Source organism: Bactrocera neohumeralis, chromosome 3 (assembly GCF_024586455.1).
Source record: "Bactrocera neohumeralis isolate Rockhampton chromosome 3, APGP_CSIRO_Bneo_wtdbg2-racon-allhic-juicebox.fasta_v2, whole genome shotgun sequence".
In the NCBI taxonomy this organism is placed as follows: Eukaryota; Metazoa; Arthropoda; class Insecta; order Diptera; family Tephritidae; genus Bactrocera; species Bactrocera neohumeralis.
The window spans coordinates 64,866,205-64,887,919 of record NC_065920.1 but is presented as its reverse complement, the minus strand read 5'-3'; the positions used below and the strand labels follow the sequence as shown (position 1 = coordinate 64,887,919).

The following is a 21,715-nucleotide window of genomic DNA, read 5'->3' as shown; positions in this document are numbered from 1 at the left end:
CGAATCGTGAGACATAATACAGTATAAAATTATATTAGTAAAAAACTGAAAATAAATAAATAGTTTTATTGTTGTAATCAAATTTTTATTACAAAAAGCTGAAAATAATTCAATATATTTTTTTTTTTTTTGAATTTTGATTTGTATGTAGAAAATGTTTTGTTTTATATTTTTAAATAATATAATAATACTTAATATTTAATTTTTGTGTAAAAAAAAATATTTTTATATATTTTTTATTTTTGTTAAAAAATTTTTGAAATAAAAAATTTTAATAAATTTTAATTTTAAATTACAAAAGGCCGAAAGTAATTAAATTTGTTATTATTTTTTCTCAATTTTGATTTACCATATGCCAACAAATTAATTAGGTCATATTTTTAAGCAATATATAATAATAATAATTTATATTTAATTTTTGCATTAAAAAATAATTTATTTTTGTGAAAAAAATTATTAAATTTTAATTTGAAACTACAAAAAGCTGAAAATCATGAAATAATTCTTCATTTTTTGTTTTTTTTTTTTTATTTTTGTTAGTCAAAAAATGGATTTTTTTATATTTTTAAATAACATTATAATATTTTATATTTAATTTTTGCATTAAAAAATAATTTATTTTTGTGAAAAAAAATTATTAAATTTCAATTTGAAACTACAAAAAGCTGAAAATAATGAAATAATCTTTGGTTTTTATACTCTCGCAACAATGTTGCTAAGGAGAGTATTATAGTTTTGTTCACATAACGGTTGTTTGTAAGTCCTAAAACTAAAAGAGTCAGATATAGGGTTATATATACCAAAGTGATCAGGGTGACGAGTAGAGTCGAAATCCGGATGTCTGGGCCCGTCCGTCCGTCTGTCCGTCCGTCCGTGCAAGCTGTAACTTGAGTAAAAATTGAGATATCTTGATGAAACTTGGTACACGCATTCCTTGGCTCCATAAGAAGGTTAAGAAGATGGGCAAAATCGGCCCACTGCCACGCCCACAAAATGGCGGAAACCGAAAACCTATAAAGTGTCATAACTAAGCCATAAATAAAGATATTAAAGTGAAATTTGGCACAAAGGATCGCATTAGGGAGGGGCATGTTTGGACGCAATTGTTTTGGAAAAGTGGCCCCGCCCCCTACCAAGCTTTTTGTACATATCTCGGAAACTACTATAGCTATTTCAACCAAAGTCTACAACGTCGTTTTCTTCAGGCATTTCCATATACAGTGCAAAAATGGAAGAAATCGGATAATAACCACGCCCACCTCCCATACAAAGGTTATGTTGAAAATCACTAAAAGTGCGTTAACCGACTAACAAAAAACGTCAGAAACACTAAATTTTACGGAAGAAATTGCAGAAGGAAGCTGCACCCAGGCTTTTTTTAAAAATTGAAAATGGGCGTGGCGCCGCCCACTTATGGACCAAAAACCATATCTCAGGAGCTACTAGACCGATTTCAATGAAATTCGGTATATAATATTTTCTTAACACCCTGATGACATGTACGAAATATGGGTGAAATCGGTTCACAACCACGCCTTCTTCCAATATAACGCTATTTTGAATTCCATTTGTTGCCTTCTCTGTATAATAAGTATATACATTAGGAACCAATGATGATAGCGGAATAAAACTTTGCAAAAATACGGTATTTGAAAAATATGTAAATGACTGATAATGAGATCTCGATTATCACTTTATCATGCGAGAGTATAAAATGTTCGGTGACACCCGAACTTGGCCCTTCCTTACTTGTTTATTTTATTTTTGTTAGTCAAAAAATGGATTTTTTTTATATTTTTAAATAACATAATAATACTTTATATTTAATTTTTGCATTAAAAAGTAATTTGTTATAATTTCTAAAAAATAAAAAAATTGTACTAAATTATATTCTAACCAGAACAAAAAGTATAAACAATGAATGCAAACTAAAATATTTAAATAAATTTTCTATAAATAAAAAATACAAAAATTTACATTTTATAAATTAATAACTATAATAATATGTATAGTAATATCATACTTTGATATCATATCTGATAAATATATAATACAATGGCAACTCCCACACACAATTGCCAATTAATTTAAAACGCGTCATGAAAAACAGATCAAGTACGAATGCTACGAATTATATAAATTGTAAATGAATTAAATTTTTGCTCGCGCACAGGGCTGGAAGGTTGCGTAAATCTCTCAACAACGCACAGTGAGGGTCGACCCCCAGCGAAAACCCGGCTTACGTGCCACGCTTACAAATTTATGTTAAATAGCGGCACTAACTAAATGTAAATACACACATAATACATACATATACATATGTGTTTATATATGTATGTACATATGACTTATATAAGTATGTATGTGTCCGTATGTATTTACAACAACTATTTATTAGCGCTTACATTGTTCTCTTTAGTTGGGCTATCAGTTAAGAATCGTATTTAAACGCGTCTATAATGTGCTAATTTAGCGGCAACACAGCGACAGGCATATTTATATGAACACACACACATATACATACATATTATAATTATTTTCATTTCGCTTTTAACAATTAACTAGCTGACAATAAATAATTTACGAATATTTACAAGAACGACAGTTAATTGAAAAGTTAACATTCATATTGACGGACTTGTTAATTTAGGGGGTTGTCAAAAAACAGATAGCAATAAAAACAAACACAGTGGATTATAATAAAACAGTTTGAATGCTAATTTGCACCTGTAAAAATATATATGTACATATAGTTAACGGCAACTACTGACACTTTAATGAGCAACCATATAATATCCAGATAAAAGCAATAATCGTTAACTTGTAGGAGTGGAGATCTCGCCATGTAAATTATTTAAATCGCTTGTCAGCCGCTCGATTTATGCGCTGTGACAGTTATAACAATGTAGGCGAGCGTATTTTTATAGCGCCGGATGGATTTTTCCATTTAAAAAATATTTTTTGTGAAAAAATATGTTTATTACTTTCGAAATACAATATTATTAGCAATATCTGGAAACGAATGTCACAAAGTGGATCGTAAAGTTTTGATTTATTGTTGTTACACTAAAACAAAAACAAAAACATGAATCCGGCTGCGCCGCGGCAGGAATACCCTTTACAAATAAAAACTTTTTCATATAAAAAGTTGACTCTGATCGGGCATCTTGTATCGAAGCTATATCCTATAGTGGTCTGATATCTGTGGTTCCGATTACCGAGCATCTTCATGAAGAGAAAGAAACGTGTGCAAAGTTTCAAAACGATATCTCAACAAGTAAGGAAGGGCTAAGTTCGGGTGTTACCGAACATTTTATACTCTCGCATGATAAAGTGATAATCGAGATACCGTTATTAGCAACTTTATTGCGAGAATATAAAAATGATGCCCTCTGAATTACATGAAAACATCTGAGAGATTTACTGATATTTTCGGTGAAAAATTAGGTTAGGTTAGGTTAGGCACTGAATTCTTCTTGTTCGATATAAGGGACCTTGAAAAGTTATAGTCCGATCACGACAATTTTTCCACAAGGGATACCTCAGCTCAAATACCGTATTTGCGTAAAGTTTTATTCCGCTATCATCATTGGTTCCTAATGTATGTATATATTATACAGAGAAGGCATCAGATGGAATTCAAAAGAGCGTTATATTGGAAGAAGGCGTGGTTGTAAACCGATTTCACCCATATTTCGTACATGTCATCAGGGTGTTAAGAAAATATTATATACCGAATTTCATTGAAATCGGTCTAGTAGTTCCTGAGATATGGTTTTTGGTCCATAAGTGGGCGAGGTCACGCCCATTTTCAATTTTTAAAAAAAGCTTCCTTCTGCCATTTCTTCCATAAAATTTAGTGTTTCTGACGTTTTTTGTTAGTCGGTTAACGCACTTTTAGTGATTTTCAACATAACCTTTGTATGGGAGGTGGGCGTGGTTACTATCCGATTTCTTCCATTTTTGAACTGTTTATGGAAATGCCTGAAGAAAACGACTCTGTAGAGTTTGGTTGACATAACTATAGTAGTTTCCGAGGTATGTACATAACGTCATATATATATAGCTGCCATATAAACTGAACGATCGGAATCAAGTTCTTGTATGGAAAACTTTCACATTTGACAATGTATCTTCACCAAATTTGGTATATATTATTTTCTAAAGCAACAATGTAATCTCCGAAAAAATCGTTCAGATCGGATTACTATAGCATATAGCTTCCATACAAACTGGACGCATAGTTACTAAAAGAAATGCACCTGTGAAGGGTATATTAGCTTCAGTGCAGCCGAAGTTAACGTTTTTTCTTGTTGAAACTTCGTTCGGAAATTTTGCATAAGTCCTTTTCTCCCGAAGTAGCTTTTCCTTTGTCGGAACTGGCGATACCGGACCATTAGAGCCATTCCATGCGAGCTGATCGATTAAATCAAGATAAAACTCTTCATAAAAGATTTTTTTATTTACATATGTATGAAGTTGCTATAAGAAATACACTTGTGAAGGGTATATAGATTCGTCGTAGCCGAATCGTACGATTTTTTTTGTCTTGATATTTTTTCTATTTTGTATTGATGAAACAAATTTTATCTTGTCTTACTGCCATTATTAATTTCTTAGCCGGTTTATAACTTTTTTATTTCCTTTTCTACTATCTTTCGCATTATTGTCAATTTGCATAAATTGAAAATGCAGAAGTGACGTCACATTTGTTATCGAATTTTTTATACTTGATATATATACTTCATATGTATGTATACATACTTACAAATGAAACTTTCTGCAGCAGTTTACACGTTATTAATTGTTTATCGTTTTTATTGCAAAAACCTTTAAAAGCCGTTAAATACAGTTGCATTTGGTAAAAAAGCAGATTAAGCGCCGCTTAATCAAAAAGTCTCAATACTTTTTTGCATATTGCTGAAGTTAAAAAAAATGTACTCGTAAAAAATGTGATCCAATATAAACTAAATATTATGTTTGTAAGCAAAGCTTTTTTCGCTTGCATGCTGAGTATCAATGAAGAAATAGATTAAAAAATATTAATATTATATTTTGCCGGAAACAGAAACATGTGACCAGAGATTTTTGTGTCACTTGAATGTTGAGTACTACATATGTATGTACTCAATAATCGCTGCCGAAAATAATACTCTTATGCTTATATAAAGTGCTTAAATTTCGCTACAGCCTTTCCTAATCCTTATCTCTTATAGAAGCATTATCATATACGTATAGAAGTAGAGTGTCTTCAACTATATCAGGATGAATGATAAAGTTTTGTGAAAGAAAAATATACAATAGATATTTTCGTCCAATATTTATACTCACTCGATACAGACTCCCATATATTATATGTACTATATAATGACTTAGAATCTCAGCCCAAGCATATGCCCTATAGCACATGTTTCTCAGACTTGATATTATTAAATTTGAAACTCAAAAGATTCTTGGCCAAAAGTGGATTCATATTAATTTGAGAACATGTTCGAGCTGCTTAATATTCTTACATTTATTGAATTCTCTGGAATAACTTAATATGAGTAAGTTGAGCTCAGCAAAGTATACTAACTCTTCTTAAAACAAGTAAGGAAGGGCTAAGTTCGGGTGTCACCGAACATTTTATACTCTCGCATGATAAAGTGATAATCGAGACTTCATTATCCGTCATTTACATATTTTTCAAATACCGTATTTGTGTAAAGTTTTATTCCGCTATCATCATTGGCTCCTAATGTATGTATATATTATACAGAGAAAGCATCAGATGGAATTCAAAATAGCGTTATATTGGAAGAAGGCGTGGTTGTGAACCGATTTCACCCATATTTCGTACATGCCATCAGGGTGTTAAGACAATATTACATACCGAATTTCATTGAAATCGGTGGAGTAGTTCCTGAGATATGGTTTTTGGTCCATAAGTGGGCGAGGCCACGCCCATTTTCAATTTTTAAAAAAAGCATGGGTGCAGCTTCCTTCTGCCATTTCTTCCGTAAAATTTAGAGTTTCTGACGTTTTTTGTTAGTCGGTTAACGCACTTTTAGTGATTTTGAACATAACCTTTGTATGGGAGGTGGGCGTGGTTATTATTCGATTTCTTCCATTTTTGAACTGTATGTGGAAATGCCTGAAGGAAACGACTCTATAGAATTTGGTTGACATAGCTATAGTAGTTTCCGAGATATGTACAAAAAAACTTAGTAGGGGGCGGGGCCACGCCCACTTTTCCAAAAAAATTACGGCCAAATATGCCCCTCCCTAATGCGATCCTTTGTGCCAAACTTCACTTTAATATCTTTATTTATGGCTTAGTTATGACACTTTATAGGTTTTCGGTTTCCGCCATTTTGTGGGCGTGGCAGTTGGCCGATTTTGCCCATCTTCGAACTTAACCTTCTTATGAAACCAAGGAATACGTGTACCAAGTTTCATCATGATATCTCAATTTTTACTCAAGTTACAGCTTGCATGGACGGACGGACGGACGGACAGACAGATATCCGGATTTCAACTCTACTCGTCACCCTGATCACTTTGGTATATATAACCCTATATCTGACTATTTTAGTTTTAGGGCTTACAAACAACCGTTATGTGAACAAAACCATAATACTCTCCTTAGGAACTTTGTTGCGAGAGTATAAAAAGAGTTTAGTCTGTATATGAACTTATTTAATTATCATCAAATGATTGTGAAAGCTGTCAAAGGATTTTTAACTCATAGAAATCAACATAGTTAGACCCTGACTTCAATACTTGCTTCGTACTTGCTCAACAGAAGTACAAGGTGCTTTCCAAAGTAAACAGGACTTTTTGAATCTAAATCTGGCCAATGGTGGCGCCATCTATATGTCACCTGGTGCGTTAGAATCTGTTTTCTTTATCGATTGTCCAGTGAGAATTTCATGATATTTCATTGATTGGCAGTGAAGTTATTGCGTTTAAAGTGTCAGTATGCTTGTGTTATCGGTGCGAAAATGAGCTTCGAACAAAGAGCCAACATAAAATTTTGTTTTAAAATTAGTAAAGCTTTTACCGAAACGTTTCAATTGATGAAACAAGTTTATGGCGATGATTGCCTATCCCGTAGCAGAGTGCACGAGTGATTTCAACGTTTTCAAAGTGGTCGTGAGGACATGAATGACGATCAACATGTGGGCCAATCAAAATCCGTGATCAGCGGGAATTCCATCGAAACTGTGCGTGAATTCATCAAAAATCGGCCGAAATCATCATTGAAATTGATGGAAATGGAATTGAACATCTCCAAAACATCGATTTATCGCATTTTGACCGAACTTTTGGGCTTACGAAAGGTGTATGCACGGTTTGTTCCGCACAAGTTGACTGACGACCAAAAATTTCTCTCATCGATCGACGCTTGTGACCGTTTATTTGACCAAAAATCACATTTTAACCATTAACCACTCCCCGTATTCACCTGATATGGCACCGTGCGACTTCTTCCTTTTCGGAAAAATGCATTTGTCCATGAAAGGAAAGCGTTATGCAGACGTAGAGGCCATTCAAAAGGCTTGCACCGGCATACTGGCGGCCATACCGGCCAACGAGCTAAAACACTCGCTCGGCATGCTTTTGGAACGTGGAAAAAGCTGTATTGAAGGAAGGAGACTATTTTGAATAAAATAAATTGATTTTGCCGAAAAAATCAATTGTTGTTTGTTTTTGAAAACTCCTGTTTACTTTGGAACGCACCGTGTACAAGAAAATTTGTTCGGAGTTTATAACATTGCTTTGGACAATAATCTATACCACATTTCGGAAAGATACTACTATAGCTCGTCAAATAAATCAAATAAAAAACTTTTCAAAACAAGAACTTGACTTTTGATCGATCAGTTTGTATGGCACTGTTCCGGTATCTGCAGTTCCAATAAATGAGCAGCTTCTAGGAGAGAAAAAGACGTGGGTGAATGTCAGCTTGATGTTAACTACACCCAAAATATATTTAATTTAATTGTAATCAAAATCCTACATTGAACGCACATACACAGAAAGCATACATAATATTCAGTTAAAAAAAAAAAAGATCGAAATATTTACATCCTAACATAACACCCTATAGATTCCAAACTTCTAATATAAAACTTAGAATTGGTTTAATGAGATCGTAGATCTTGAAATATTGACATCCTAACACAAAACTCTTTTGATTCAAAACTTCTAATTTAAAACTTAGGATTGGCTTAGGAATCTCTGGGGCCTTGAATAGATCATGGATTCCTCATGTGGCATAGTTTCTCATATATTCATCATAACTTATTCGAAATAACAATATAGTATGCTTCCAGTTTAATAAAGCTATATATAGGTATCTATATTTCTTCAATCAAAGACGGTCGAGAGATCATTGAAGACGTGCCTCGTTTTGGACGACCTTCAACCGATAAAGCTAATTTTTTTTTCAAAAAAAATACGATTGTGACCGAATTTAAAGACAAAACCTCAATGAATGCCACCGATCAACCACAGTATTCACCTGATTTGGCTCTATGTGATTTTTTCTTGTTCCCCAAACTGAAATTGCCGCTCCGTGGAACCCGTTTTCAGTCGAGCGAGGAGATAAAATGCGCTGAAGGAAATCCCAAAAAGTGCTTATGAAATCTCTTCCGAGAACTGAACAAATCTTTGGCATAAATGTATTACATTTAGTGGGAACTACTTTGAAGGCGACATACCGATGTATAATTAAATATCCAATGTATACTGTATGAAGCAGTTAAAATTTGAAGAAAAAACGATCACTACTTTCTCCAGGCTATTTGCGATCGTTATCCCTAAGCTTGTTTATACAAGCCGGTGGCAGGTTGCCACTCGTCGTCTTCTTGTTGGTCTAGGAAAACGTCTCGAAAAAACCTGTTTAAACTCATAACTTCCTCATTTGTTCCTAATCTATTGGCTTATTGTGATTTTGAGATTATATAAAAAATACTTGAAAACATTTGTAGACATGCATGCACTTCTAAGTACTTTTAACAAGAAAAATTAAAATCGTAAAATAATGTTAATCACACTTATTAGTGTTTAAAAGGCCGACAAAGAATAAAAAAAATACGTAGGCTGAATTTTAATAACGTTGCGGATAAAATAATGGGAAGCAATGCTAATGAGATGACAGCATTGAATGCACGTGACATTGTTTATAACTTGTATAATAACAAAAAAGAAGGAGAAAGAGAGCGAAAACAATAAAAAGGGAGAAAATAATATAGAAAGGAAAGAAGAAGACGAAATAAAAGCAATAACATTTTTAGCAGGTAAATAAATTAAAATAGAAAGAAAAAGACAAAGGAAACAACAATAACATTTTTAACTGAAAACTAAATAAAGAAAGAAGCAGACAAAAGAAAAACGAAGATTACAGAGAATAAAAGCGCCGATTTTTCATCGTAAGCGACTAAAAAAAGGACAAAAAGACAAAAAATAATATTAAAAAAGAACAAATAACTAACAAAAAGGTGGAATGCAAACAAACAGCACAAAAAGAAAAAAGATTAACGAAAACTTGAACAAAAATTTGTATAAAAAATTAGCAAAGCAAGAGACACAAAACACGACAATTAAGTTAAATTAAGTTACAAACGTCATAAAAAGGGAACAAAGAGAGCGTAGTCAAGTCAGACAATTGGCGAGCGACAGTTGCGGGTTAACATTTGCGAAAACGTGCGCAAGATCGATAAATCGAATGCGCAAATATATTTAGAAGCGGTGGAGGTGTTAATTGCTGTGGTAATGACCACAGAACTCGGTAATCAGTAATCAAAAATCAGCGTTGATCAGCTGAGCGACAAACAACTGTTACACGTTAGAGCTAAATTAGACAAATTAAAGCTAATTGTGTTAGCACTTGCTGATAAAAGGGGGGTTTCTCTAGGGTTTGTCTATTTCGTTATTTGCTTTTGTTCGCTATTTTTGTAATTCCATGTTCTTTGTTTTTGTAAAATTTATTTTTGTTATACCTTGAATAGGATATATTAATTATGAAAAGAATCCATTAAAGTATATACATATGTTTAAATGAATAAATAATCAGCAGGACGAGCTGAGTGAGATTTAACCAGAGCAATCCGTTTGTATGTATATTCACGAAATAGTCCCTCAGTTTTTGAGATAACGCAATGAAATTTTGCATACGTTTTTTTTTTCTCAAGTAGCCGCTTACCTATCGGAATTGCCCATATCGCACCACTGTAGGATATAGCTGCCATACAAACTTATCGTTCAAACTCAAGTCTTTGTATGGAAAACTTTTTTATTTGTCGAGGTATCTTCACGAAATTCGACATGAACTATTTTTTAAGAAAATTATGCAATCTTGGAAGAAATTTTTCAGATCGAATCACTATATCTTATAGCCGCCATTCAAACCGACCCTTCAAAAGCAAGTACTTGTATGGAAAACTTTTTCATTTGTCGAGTTATCTTCACAAAATTTGGCATGTATTCTCTTTTAAGGCAATGGTGTAATCTTCGAAGAAATTGTTCAGATAGATACACTTTAGCTTATAGCTGTCGTACGAAATAAATGATCGGAATCAAGTGCTTGTATGGAAAATTTTTTCATTTGATGAGTTATCTTCAAGAAATTCGAGATGGATTATTTTTTAAGGTAATGATGCAACCTTGCAAGAAATTTTTCAGATCGGATCACTATATCATATAGCCGCCATGCAAACTGACTAGTCAAAATCAAGTCATTGTATGAAAAACTTTTTTATTCGTCGAGTTATCCTCACAAAATTTGGCATGTATTATACTCAAAAGTATCTCTATAATCTCCAAGAATATTGCACATATCGGAGCACTATAACATATAGTTGCCATACAAACTGATCGCTCAATATCAAGATAAAGACCTTTTTATACCCTTTTATGCTATAAAATATATATGTGTAGGGTATTATAGCTTCGCTACAAACCAAGTTAACATTTTTCTTGTTTTTGTCGCTTTTTTCGCTCTATTTGGTACTTTTATTTTCGTTTTTTGTCTCCTATTTCTGTCTTTATGGCACTTTTATTTTCATTTTTGTAATTTTATTTTCGTTTTTCTTGTCGCTTTTTATATCTTTTTTGGCTTTATTCTAAGCTTCTTTACTTATTTTCTCTCCTTTTTTGTTCTTTTCTTTCTTTTTCTCTTCGTCCTTCCTCTTACTTTATTTTTATTTTTGTTTCAAATTTTGTTTTTGTATTTTTCTTTGTACTTTCCTCTCTTTTTCTCTTCGTTCTTCTTCTTACTTTTTCACTTTTGTAATTTTGAGTTTTTGTTTTTGTATTCTTCTTGCTTTTGTTTTCAAATGATCTGCTTTTAACCAATTCATTTCGCTATCAAATAAAATTGCTAATATCTTGAATACTTCACATTAGTAATTTCCGGCGTCGCAGCGCAGCTAACGTACGAAGTTTTTACATACAAATACAACTAGTTAACTTGGGGATGTTATGTGTATATTTATGCCAACACCAACATTGTATTATTATTGACGATGTCATTTCGCTATTAAACGGTGAACGAAACGGATCATAAAATCAATCAACGCTTGACGATCAAAGACGCGACTACAACGATTGTAGCACAAACGGCAACGAATAACGAGTAGCGAGCAACGGCAAACCAAATTGATATTGAAACATACAAAAACGAAAGCTCGTATTTAGTGTTTCGCGATGCGTTCGAATATCTATCACGTTGTAAGTGAATATAGATAGTGGGTGTTGGTTGCCTAAAATCCTAACTATTGCAAACGCCTATTCGGAAAGTGTCGTTAATTGTATAATTATGAGATCATAAAGCTCATAAAATGCATAGAAAAATTAAATTAGCTATTAAAATGTAAAGTGTGTGCGTGAATATGGGGATTAAATAGAAATATATACAAATTTATGAAATATATATAAAATTATGTGTGGGCCTTCAAGGCATAACTCCCATAGAAAAATGTATAAAAACTAAAAAACAAAAATTATAAAAAAAATTATAAAAAATTACAAAAATCTAAAAAAATCTAAAAAAAAAAATTATAAAAATTATAAAAAACGTATAAACAATTTATAAAAAATTTATAATTTTTTTGAATTATAAAAAAAAATGTTTAAAAAAATTTAAATTTAAATTTACTAAAATATATACACATACTCGTATAGTAAAAAAAAATTAAGAAAAAAATTTCAAAAAAATATTTAAAAGTGCCTTAAACTCACATTGTGCTCATTTCGGTTGCTTACAGAATCCAAAAAATATGAATGAACGCGCCGAAACGGTGCCAGATGTCCTTGTTAATGGCCAGGCGAATGGCAGTATTATGTCCCATTCAGCCGATGGGAATGCGGGCATTCTCACAAACAACCATAGCAATAGCAACATCAATAATCACAATGGCAGCAGCAGCACCATAACAAATGGTTTGAATCACAATAATTCGAGCATATCATTGCCTGTGCCGCTTGTGTCCAATGCAGCGGTCAATAATATTGGTAATAGCGCCGCCTATAAGAATACCATTGTTATCGATAATCAGCCGAAGCGTAAAGTTAGCATTGTATCGGATCCGGCAAGTGAAGCGCGCAGCATTGGCGCCTACGACAATCCAGCCTATGAACAAAATCCACATCGCAAAATATCACAGGTGAGTTGTCAGAGTGAATTTGGCAAGTCTAAGATTTTAAATTAATTTTAAGTTTCGTTAGTAGAAACAAGTTTTGAAAATGTTAGAAAAATTAGTTGGAAAAATGTTTTCGAAATTCAAATATATAATGAAACAAGTAAGGAAGTTCAAGTTAGGTGGTACACAAAACTTGGTACTCTCGCAATTATCATAAATAAAAGTCGGCGGCATATTTTCAGGTATTAAAAATGTTGCGAAAGGAACAGACCAACAGACATTAATCGACGAAATTATGGATTTATCAAAGTCATATTAGATATCTAACTTAAGCTATAGGTCATACGAACACTTCGTCCGATACAAAAAGCCCCCGAAAAACATTTTTTTATTTCTATTCCCGTTTTAATTCAGTTTATTCAATATACGAGGGCTGCTATATATATTTCTGGCCTAATAATGAAAATAGGAATATTTATCAACGAAAATGGTTTTATTGTTTTTCAAAACATTCTCCATCAAGATTTATACACTTTTGCATGCGCTCAAACCAATTTTCGAAGCACTTTTTCCACTCCGATTGAGACACCTCCAAAACATGGTTTTTGAATGCTTCAACGGCATCTTCTGGCGACGAAAATCGTTGACCACGCATTATTTTTTTGATGTGTGGGAATAAAAAGAAGTCATTGGGTGCCAAGTCAGGGCTGTACGGCGGATGACCCATCAATTCGACGTTTTTTCGACGTAAAAAGGCGCTGGTTTGAGCCGATGTGTGAGAGCTCGCATTGTCATGGTGCACAATGATTCGTCTACTCTTGTTCGTTTTTCGAATTTCTCCGAAGACTTCAGGCAAACAAATGGTGGTGTACCACTTAGAATTGACCGTCCTACGTTGCTCAAGCGGAACAGTCGCCACATGACCAGTTTTGCCGAAGAAACAGGCGACCATTTGCTTCGAAGTGCTTCTTCCACGAACAACTTTCGTTGGATTTGGCTCGTCTTGGAAGACCCACACGGTCGATTGCTGTTTTGTTTCGGGCTCATACGCATAGATCCATGATTCGTCACCTGTGACGATCTTATAAACGTCTTTTGAAGCACCGCGATCGTATTTTGTCAGCATTTCTTTACACCAATCCACACGAGCCTTTTTTTGAGCGATTGTCAAATTGTGCGGGATCCAACTAGAACAAACCTTTTTTACGGCCTGGTGTTCATGCAATATCGAATGTATGCTGGTGGGAGAAATGCATAGGCATGCCTCTATCTGAAGGTATGTTACATGACGGTCTTGCATTATCAGTTCACGTACGGCATCGATGTTTTCTGGCACAACGGCTGTTTTTGGACGACCTTCACGGAATTCGTCTTTGAGCGAGCGTCGGCCACGATTGAATTCGTTGTACCAGTTTTTCACAGTGCTATAGGATGGTGGTTCATAGCCATACAAAGATTTTAGTTCATCGATGCACTCTTGTCGTGATAATCCACGTCGAAAGTTGTGAAAAATGATCGCATGAAAATGTTCACGAGTTAATTCCATTTTTTGGCCGAGATGAATTTTTTAATTCCCTGTAAATAAAAAAATTCACGTTTAAATGACAAAACGTACTGAGTGATGTTATGCTAAAAAATGTCAAACTTTCCGATGAAAATCAGTCAGATTGCACCCGGCAACACTTAGTGTTGCCTAGGCCAGAAATATATATAGCAGCCTCCGTAGTTCCCTTCAAGGGTGATGCACTGGTTATAGCGACCCTCCCTCTTTTGTTTTTTAGTAAAATTTGTACTTTGCTTCAAAATAGGTCTCAGTTTCGGCGATCACCTATTCATTCGTCGAAAATTTCTTCCCAGTGAGTATACATTTGAGATCTGAGGGCAGGAAATAGTCGCTGAGGGACAGATCTGGAGAATGCGTTGGACGCGGTAGCAAAGACTCTGTTTAATTGCGCTTGAACATCTTCAGACACTGCTCCGAAGCATCAACTTTCCGTTTCTTTGTCAAAAGTAAGCTCGCGCGGCACCCACTTTCAACAGAGCTTCATCATATCCAAAGATTCGTGAATGACATGATGTATTCTATTTATCTTTATATAGACTACTACTCCCACAGTTTGTGAAATATCGATCGATTTTACATATGTATCTCCTTTTGTTCCTAAGAAGCTGCTCTGATCCCTCTCCAGTCGTGAGTGAATAGAGAAGGATTGCAGTATCGCAGCATCTCCTCATTTTCCTCGGGGGTGAAGAGTTTAGCTGGGAGTTAGACACAAGCTCGAGGGCATAGTGGTAGATCTACTATAGCCACCGCCTCTAGTTTAGCTTCTATTCAACTTTCCTCCACTCTTGAGACAGTTTTCTTATAAGGGGATTCCAGCCGTACGTGAGAACATTTTATCAGCTTGTGGAGGTCGTGGATATTTCTTAAGAGGTGCACCGGGATTTCGCCTGACAACAGATATACTATATAGCCGCCACTACTCGATAGATAGACTCTCTCTAAATTTAATTAAGGTAGCTTACAAATATATCGGCCAAATGCGGTATAGAATCAAAGGGAAACTCGAAATTGTTCATACTAGGTATTGGGAGGTTAAGAGAACCATTTACCAGATTTTACCCAGTTTCAAATCAGATCACATTCAGATTCTCTATGAAATTCAGTAATAATTCTCAAAGATTCAATAATATTTACGGTATACAGTTAGACATAGGCGCCGAGGTCCACATATTCGATATCTGCGGGCTTGAAAAATTATAATACGACTTCAACCGCTTTTTATAATAAAATAAAGGATTTCACATAAATAAATTTTCAATTTTTCTATATGTATTTATCATCACCTTTATTATCACCTTCGAGATATGCTCCTTTTGAGCGAAAACGAGCGTGCCTGCGATTAATCCAACTTTGCATAAGGTTAGGTTAATCTGGTAAGCCAATAAGCTACGCATATACCAGTTTGGTCCTTTGAGATACCAGATGAAGCTACGTCCAAAAGAAGTAGTCATCCTTTAGGATGCCTACGCTTAATGCGTATTATAACAGACTCTGCGGCTTCGCTACCGATACCTCCTCCAGAGTATCATGTATCATACCCTGGGGACCCCAGATGCTTACTGCATTGTCTTTGCGATGCAAGACAGATGCAATATATGCTCTATTGTTTCCCTGGTGCCCTGCTCTAAACATTTCCTGCAGTTTTCTCGTTCTGTCAGCCCCATTCTGCGGGCATGTGTCGCCATTAGACAGTGACCAGTTAGTATTGCCATCATGTTCCTAGAGTATCTTCTATCGAGTGCCAATTAGAATTTTGTGTAGTTCCGATCTACTGTTTTGCTCCAAACTTTTACAGTTTTGCACTAAGTTAGTTTGTTCCACCGGGTTTTGATTTTCTTTACCATGCTTCTGTCAAGATCGTCGTACAAACAATGCATGGGATTCCCAATGTTGATCACGTTTCCGGATGCCCTCGGTGCCTTTGTGGCTTGGCTCAGTAGAATTGAACTTGCTTGCTTTCTACTGCCGCCCTGCTTCCCAAGACACTTCTGGCCGATATGCGACACGAGGTTACTGCCTTGACTGCTGCTTGGCTGTCTACATAGAAGTTGACTTTGCAATTGCCTGCAGGTGCATTAGAGGTCAGCTCCGCGGCTTTCGCAATCGCAAGGAGTCTTGCATAAACTTGTTAAAAGCCCCAGCAGAGATGGTCTTTAGTGTCGTGTAAGAATTTTGGTTTTCTTGATTTCGCCTAATTTTTGACGCGCCATTGGCTGGATTGTTAGACAGTTTTGACGTCAGTTTCCTTTGATGAATGTAGGGTCCTCAGCTACATTGTCAAGCATCTGTTTTCTAACCTCTATACGAAGTTATTTTTGCTAAAGTTTCACGTCTTTTGATAGGAGTCTAACATTGACACATTTCATACCCAAATCATTAGCATAAATGTGTTGAGTCAATACATAAGAGATGTAGAGATCCTCTGCTATCTCTATGATTTCGATTTTCAAGCGGTATTTCTTTGACCTTTTTCGACGTTATCGTCATTAACAGGGGCAGAGCTACTACTCGCATAAGTCACGTGTTCGATAACTGCTAGAGCTTCTCTGAGTGCCTTGTGCCACTCAAATACCTCAAATAATGGTGTTTCTGTTCCCCAAAACATGTTCAATGATTCCGTAGGCGTTAAGCCTGCTTGGTGCACTATAAACGCCCCACTTTTTTATTCCCATTTGATTATACCAATTTGTTTGGTTTGTACCAGTTGTTTGTACGATTCGCCACTTCAAATTATGGAGCGCTGAATACAGCTAACTGCGCAGCAATGGAAAATTTTCTTTTTTATTTTATTAGTCTTATATGGTATATACATATTTACGATAATTATGGTAATACCAAAAAATCAACAATACATTATAAATTTTAAATGCGAGCAATAGGCTATGCTACTTAACCCTTAGGACTTTCCACAAAGCTACAAAAATACATACTTGTACATACTTTTTATTTGTCGAATGTGTGTTTTATGTGACAATGAATTGTCGAAGTATGATTAACGTCCATAGATTTTTTATAGGGATTGTAAATCACTGGTTAAACATTGTAAATCAAATCTTTATTATCACTGTGGTGAATTTGGTTTATTGGTTGATTGCTTTAATCAGTCTAATTTTTAAATACCTAGTCAAGGTAGGCAAAGCTGAGTAGCTAGAGGAATTATTGCTGAGTTCAGTATTACATATCAAAAAATGTTATCGGTGTGCAGTTACATATACTAAAATCGTCTTAGTAGACAAGGCCACCACGTAACATAATGCGGTGGTATACCTCTGATAAGAATTTATGTGGGGGTTGCTTGCAAACACGCTCCAAATTGAGCAGCAGTTCTTCTCTTGCTAGTTGTCACATCTTTTAAGCATATCTATGAGATAAGAAGTCTATAGCTTATTGTAGCTTGTTAAATAACGAGACTCCAACTTTTACTCTTGATGGTAAGATAATTTTTATCTTGAAGCCACATGCAAATCGTGCTATTGAACTACTGCAAGCAGCACATTGTTCCATGAGTGAAAAGAAGATATTGAGTAGCGTTTAGAAATACGGAGAGAAAAAGACTGGATACTTGCGTTACTACTTTCAACTAGTAATCTTATCATCTGTCATCTTAAATAAAACATAATTAATTCGATGTGTCTCTTAGACTCCCAAATCCCCTATTCAAAAGCAATCAATTAAAAAGCCCAGCAACAGACATTTTTTTGGCAAAATTCGTTTTTTTATTCAATTCATTAAAAAGCCCAGCAACAGACATTTTTTGGCAAAAATCGTTTTTTTATTCAACATAGTTCTCTTCAAGGATGATACACTGATTATAGCCATCCTCCAACTTTTCGATACCAATTACTTCGATGTAATTCTTAAACGTCCTGATTCACTTCAAATATATATAAAGCCTTCGATTTTTCGATTTTTCTTTTTTTCTTTTCTTTTCTTTTTTTTCTTTTCTTTTCTTTTCTTTTCATCGATACTTAAATAGACTTTTCAGCTAACACACTTCACTTCGAACTTGAAAATTAAAATACTTACTAGCACCGTATTCGAACTCAAGCTTATCAGCTAATAATTTTTTTTAATTTTCAATCATTAAACGAACTTTCTCCCTTTTTTAGAAAGATATCTCTATCCAAATATAGAACTATAAGTTCTGCTTCATCTATGTCAGGCGTGAAAACGGTATCAGTATGGGTTAGTGGAGACATATAGGTTTTTGCCAGTTTTCCCCCAAACCCAGCGCACAACCCTGGGTGGGATGTTTCGGCTTATCACTTTAGCTCGCCTTCAAACGGATGTTCGTTGGCTACCCAGAGGATCCTTGGCCTAAGACCGGAAGTCGTGAGCTGTTTGAGTCATATGTAAAATAATCATTACTGGTCAAATAAATAGCGCTCAGAGAACTTTCTCAATCACCAATCACATGGAGTAAAGTCAGCCGTATGTTCGAAAATCCTGATATTAGTTATATTGAGACTAGGTTGTTTAGTCACAAGGTGGCATACTCTAAAGGCATTATTCGTGCAAAGTTTTATCCCGTTATATTAATTGCTTCTTGATTTACGTAACGGTAAGTGAAAGTTTCAAATGGAATTTAAAACATTGTTATATGGGAAGTAGGCGTGGTTGTAGTCCGATTTCGCCCATTTTCGCGCTGACAAAGCATACCAAGCTTCATCAAGATATCTCAATTTTTGCTCAAGTTACAGCTTGCACTGACGGACAGACAGAGAGACAGACAGTCACCCAGATTTGAACTCGTCTCGTCATCCTGATCATTTATATGTACATACATATATATGTATATAACCCCATATCCATCTCGATTAGCTTTAGGTGATACATACAACCACTAGGCAAACGAAACTATTATACTCTGTAGCAACATGTTGCCAAGGTATAACAAGCTCAAAAAGTTCACTTTATGCTTTCTAATATAAATAATACAGATTACCAGGCACTGAATAAAAAACCGATGTCATAAAACTTGAAATGCCAACGACTTTATCGATTGTTGTATTTTATATTTTTTTACGAGTAATTAAAGCATTTGTTAATTGATTGCCAATATTTCAGACTTCCACACATTCACACACAGAATTTGGACCCACACGAAGAAAGAGTATATTGGTGAATTCGACAACCAATATAGCACCGTTATCCCTACCGAATACACATGATAATGAATCCGATCGAGGATCACTGCACAGCACTGGTAAGTGTACAAATCAATACTTAAAACTTAGTTGAGTGAAAGGAGAAATGCTGAGCGGCAGGTAGATGAAACAAAAATAGAAAAACAAAAGTTATGAAAAATTTTAAAATATGTAAATTTAAAATAATAAAACAAAAATTAAAAACAAAAAAATATAATAATTAAAAAACAAATAAGTAAACAAAATAATAAATTAAGTAAATATAAAAAATAATTATAAAATATTAAAAAACAAAAAAAAATTTAATAGTTAAAAAACAAATAAGTAAAAAATTAAAAAAAAGGAAAAATTTAAAAAATTTATTTCAAAAAAGTAATAAAAAAAAGAAATAAAAAATCAACATTTTTCAATTTAAAAAAATTTTAAAATTAATTAATTAATTTTCAGCAAATAAAAAAATAAAGAACTAAGAGTAATTTAAAAAAATCAGTAAAAAATTAAAAAAAATTAAGTAAAAATTAAAAAAATATATAAAAAGTTAAAAAATTAAATAATAATAGTAAATAATAATAATAATAAAAAAATAATAATAATAAAAAAAAATTAAAAATAAAAAAAAGTAAAAAAAAATAAAAAAAAAAAAATATAATTGAAGAAAAAAACTATTTTATTAAAAAAAATTAAAAAATTAATTACAAATAATTTTAACATATAAAAAAATAAATAAAAAACATAATAAAAAAATATTAATAATTAAAAAAAAAAAATTTAAAAAAAAAAATTAAAAAAAATTTTATAATTAAAGAAAAAAAATTTATATAAAAAAAAAAAAAAAATTAATTAGCAAATAATTTCAAAATTTGTTGATAATTAAAAAAAATAAATATGAAAAAACACAAGTTTATAATTAAAAAAAAGCTATTTTATTAAAAAAAATAAAAAAAAAAAATTAATTTAAAAAATAATTTCAAAAAATATAAAAAAAATAAAAAATAAGCGCGAACATATAATGTTAATAAAAAAATTAAAAATAAAAAATTAAAAAATATAAAATATTAAAAATAAAAAAGTTAAAAAAAAAATTAAAAAATATATAATTAAAAAAAAAACCTATAAAAAATTAATAAAATATTAAAAATTATTTACAAATAATTTTAACATATAAAAAAATAATACTTAACAAACAAACAAATAATTAAAAAATTTAATTAAAATCAAAAAAAAAATTATTTAAAAAAATACAAATAAGAAAAACAAAAACAAAAAACAATTTATAATTAAAGAAAAAAATATTTTAGTAAAAAAAAATTAAAAATTATTAGCAAATAATTTCAGCAAATTTGCTGATAATTAAACCCGTAATTTGTGTAATGAGCTTTGTACTTAATTTCGCACATTTATTTTTGTACATTTTTTTCGCACTCTTTATCACCCTTTCACTGTGTTAAGTGGCGATGAAATCATACTTAAACATGCTCAAATATATTTGCATTTAAATCTGTAAGCAAAAACAACAATGAGCACAATAAGTGCAAAATAATATTCATCAATAATGATTTATCTGTTTAAAGATCACTGATCGACCAGCCACTTGACGCTTCCCTGGATCATTTGTGCAAATTCAATTATTTGTTGTTGCGACAGTTCGTCGGTTGTGGCAGCCGTCAAATTATGTGCTCACACGATAAGTGCCCTACATAGTGATTATCTTGAAATTTTCGACGGGACTCAATGGGTTAATAAACTACACGCGCCTACTGTTTGTTAACCGGGAATTGCCCATTATTTTTAATACAAACGCAGAAGGGGGCAACTGCGTGTTGATTGATTGACAGCTTTTTAATGATAACGAAGGACCTTACTTGACAGCAATGTGTTGTTTTCCATTATAAACTAATAAATACAGTTTGTTTCTAGAGTTTGGAAAAGTATTTGAGTCTTTGTTTATAGTTATAGTGAAAATTTGTTTAACGAGGCGTTACACCAATTTCGAGTGACGAAGTGTGCCCGACCGTTCTTCACCCCTTTTCTAGCCCAAGCCAGCCGTTTGACCTCTTCTTCCTTCAGGCTCGCCTTATTTTTAAGGCGATTACATATTCATACATACATACTCTTACATACACTTTTGCCTTCAACACCTCCTTGTTTGGCTTCTTTTGGGGCCCTCTCTTGTTGCCAGAGCTGGAAGCCTCGGTCGCCTGCACAGGACAGCAAAGAAGTTCTTCTTCCCTTTCCGCGTTTATGCTTACAGCGCTTTCTTGGTCCGAGTCTGCATGGACTGTGGCAGTAAAGCTGTTTCGACAGTACTACTACAACCACCGCAATCTCTTCCCGTTCCAGTGGACAGGCGCGCGGAGAATACAGCTAAGAGAATTTTT

The 21,715-nt window shown here is 33.4% G+C and overlaps 1 protein-coding gene and 1 long non-coding RNA gene across 8 annotated transcripts in view; both read left to right on the top strand.

The window, feature by feature from the left end:
• Positions 1-21,715, top strand: part of LOC126754003 (uncharacterized) — a 241,342-nt gene that overhangs the window by 2,369 nt on the left and 217,258 nt on the right. The window lies entirely within an intron of this gene.
• The window catches only part of LOC126753980 (sodium/hydrogen exchanger 9B1), a 62,605-nt gene that overhangs the window by 24,617 nt on the left and 16,273 nt on the right, over positions 1-21,715 (top strand). The window contains exons 1-4 of one of the 7 annotated variants that reach the window (XM_050465785.1): positions 9,708-9,775; positions 11,392-11,419; positions 12,252-12,650; positions 19,258-19,396. In XM_050465785.1, coding sequence (XP_050321742.1) covers positions 12,264-12,650; positions 19,258-19,396 — 526 coding nt within the window. In that variant the 5' untranslated portion in view covers positions 9,708-9,775; positions 11,392-11,419; positions 12,252-12,263. The other 6 variants (XM_050465783.1, XM_050465782.1, XM_050465784.1 and 3 more) reach the window with 6 other exon arrangements.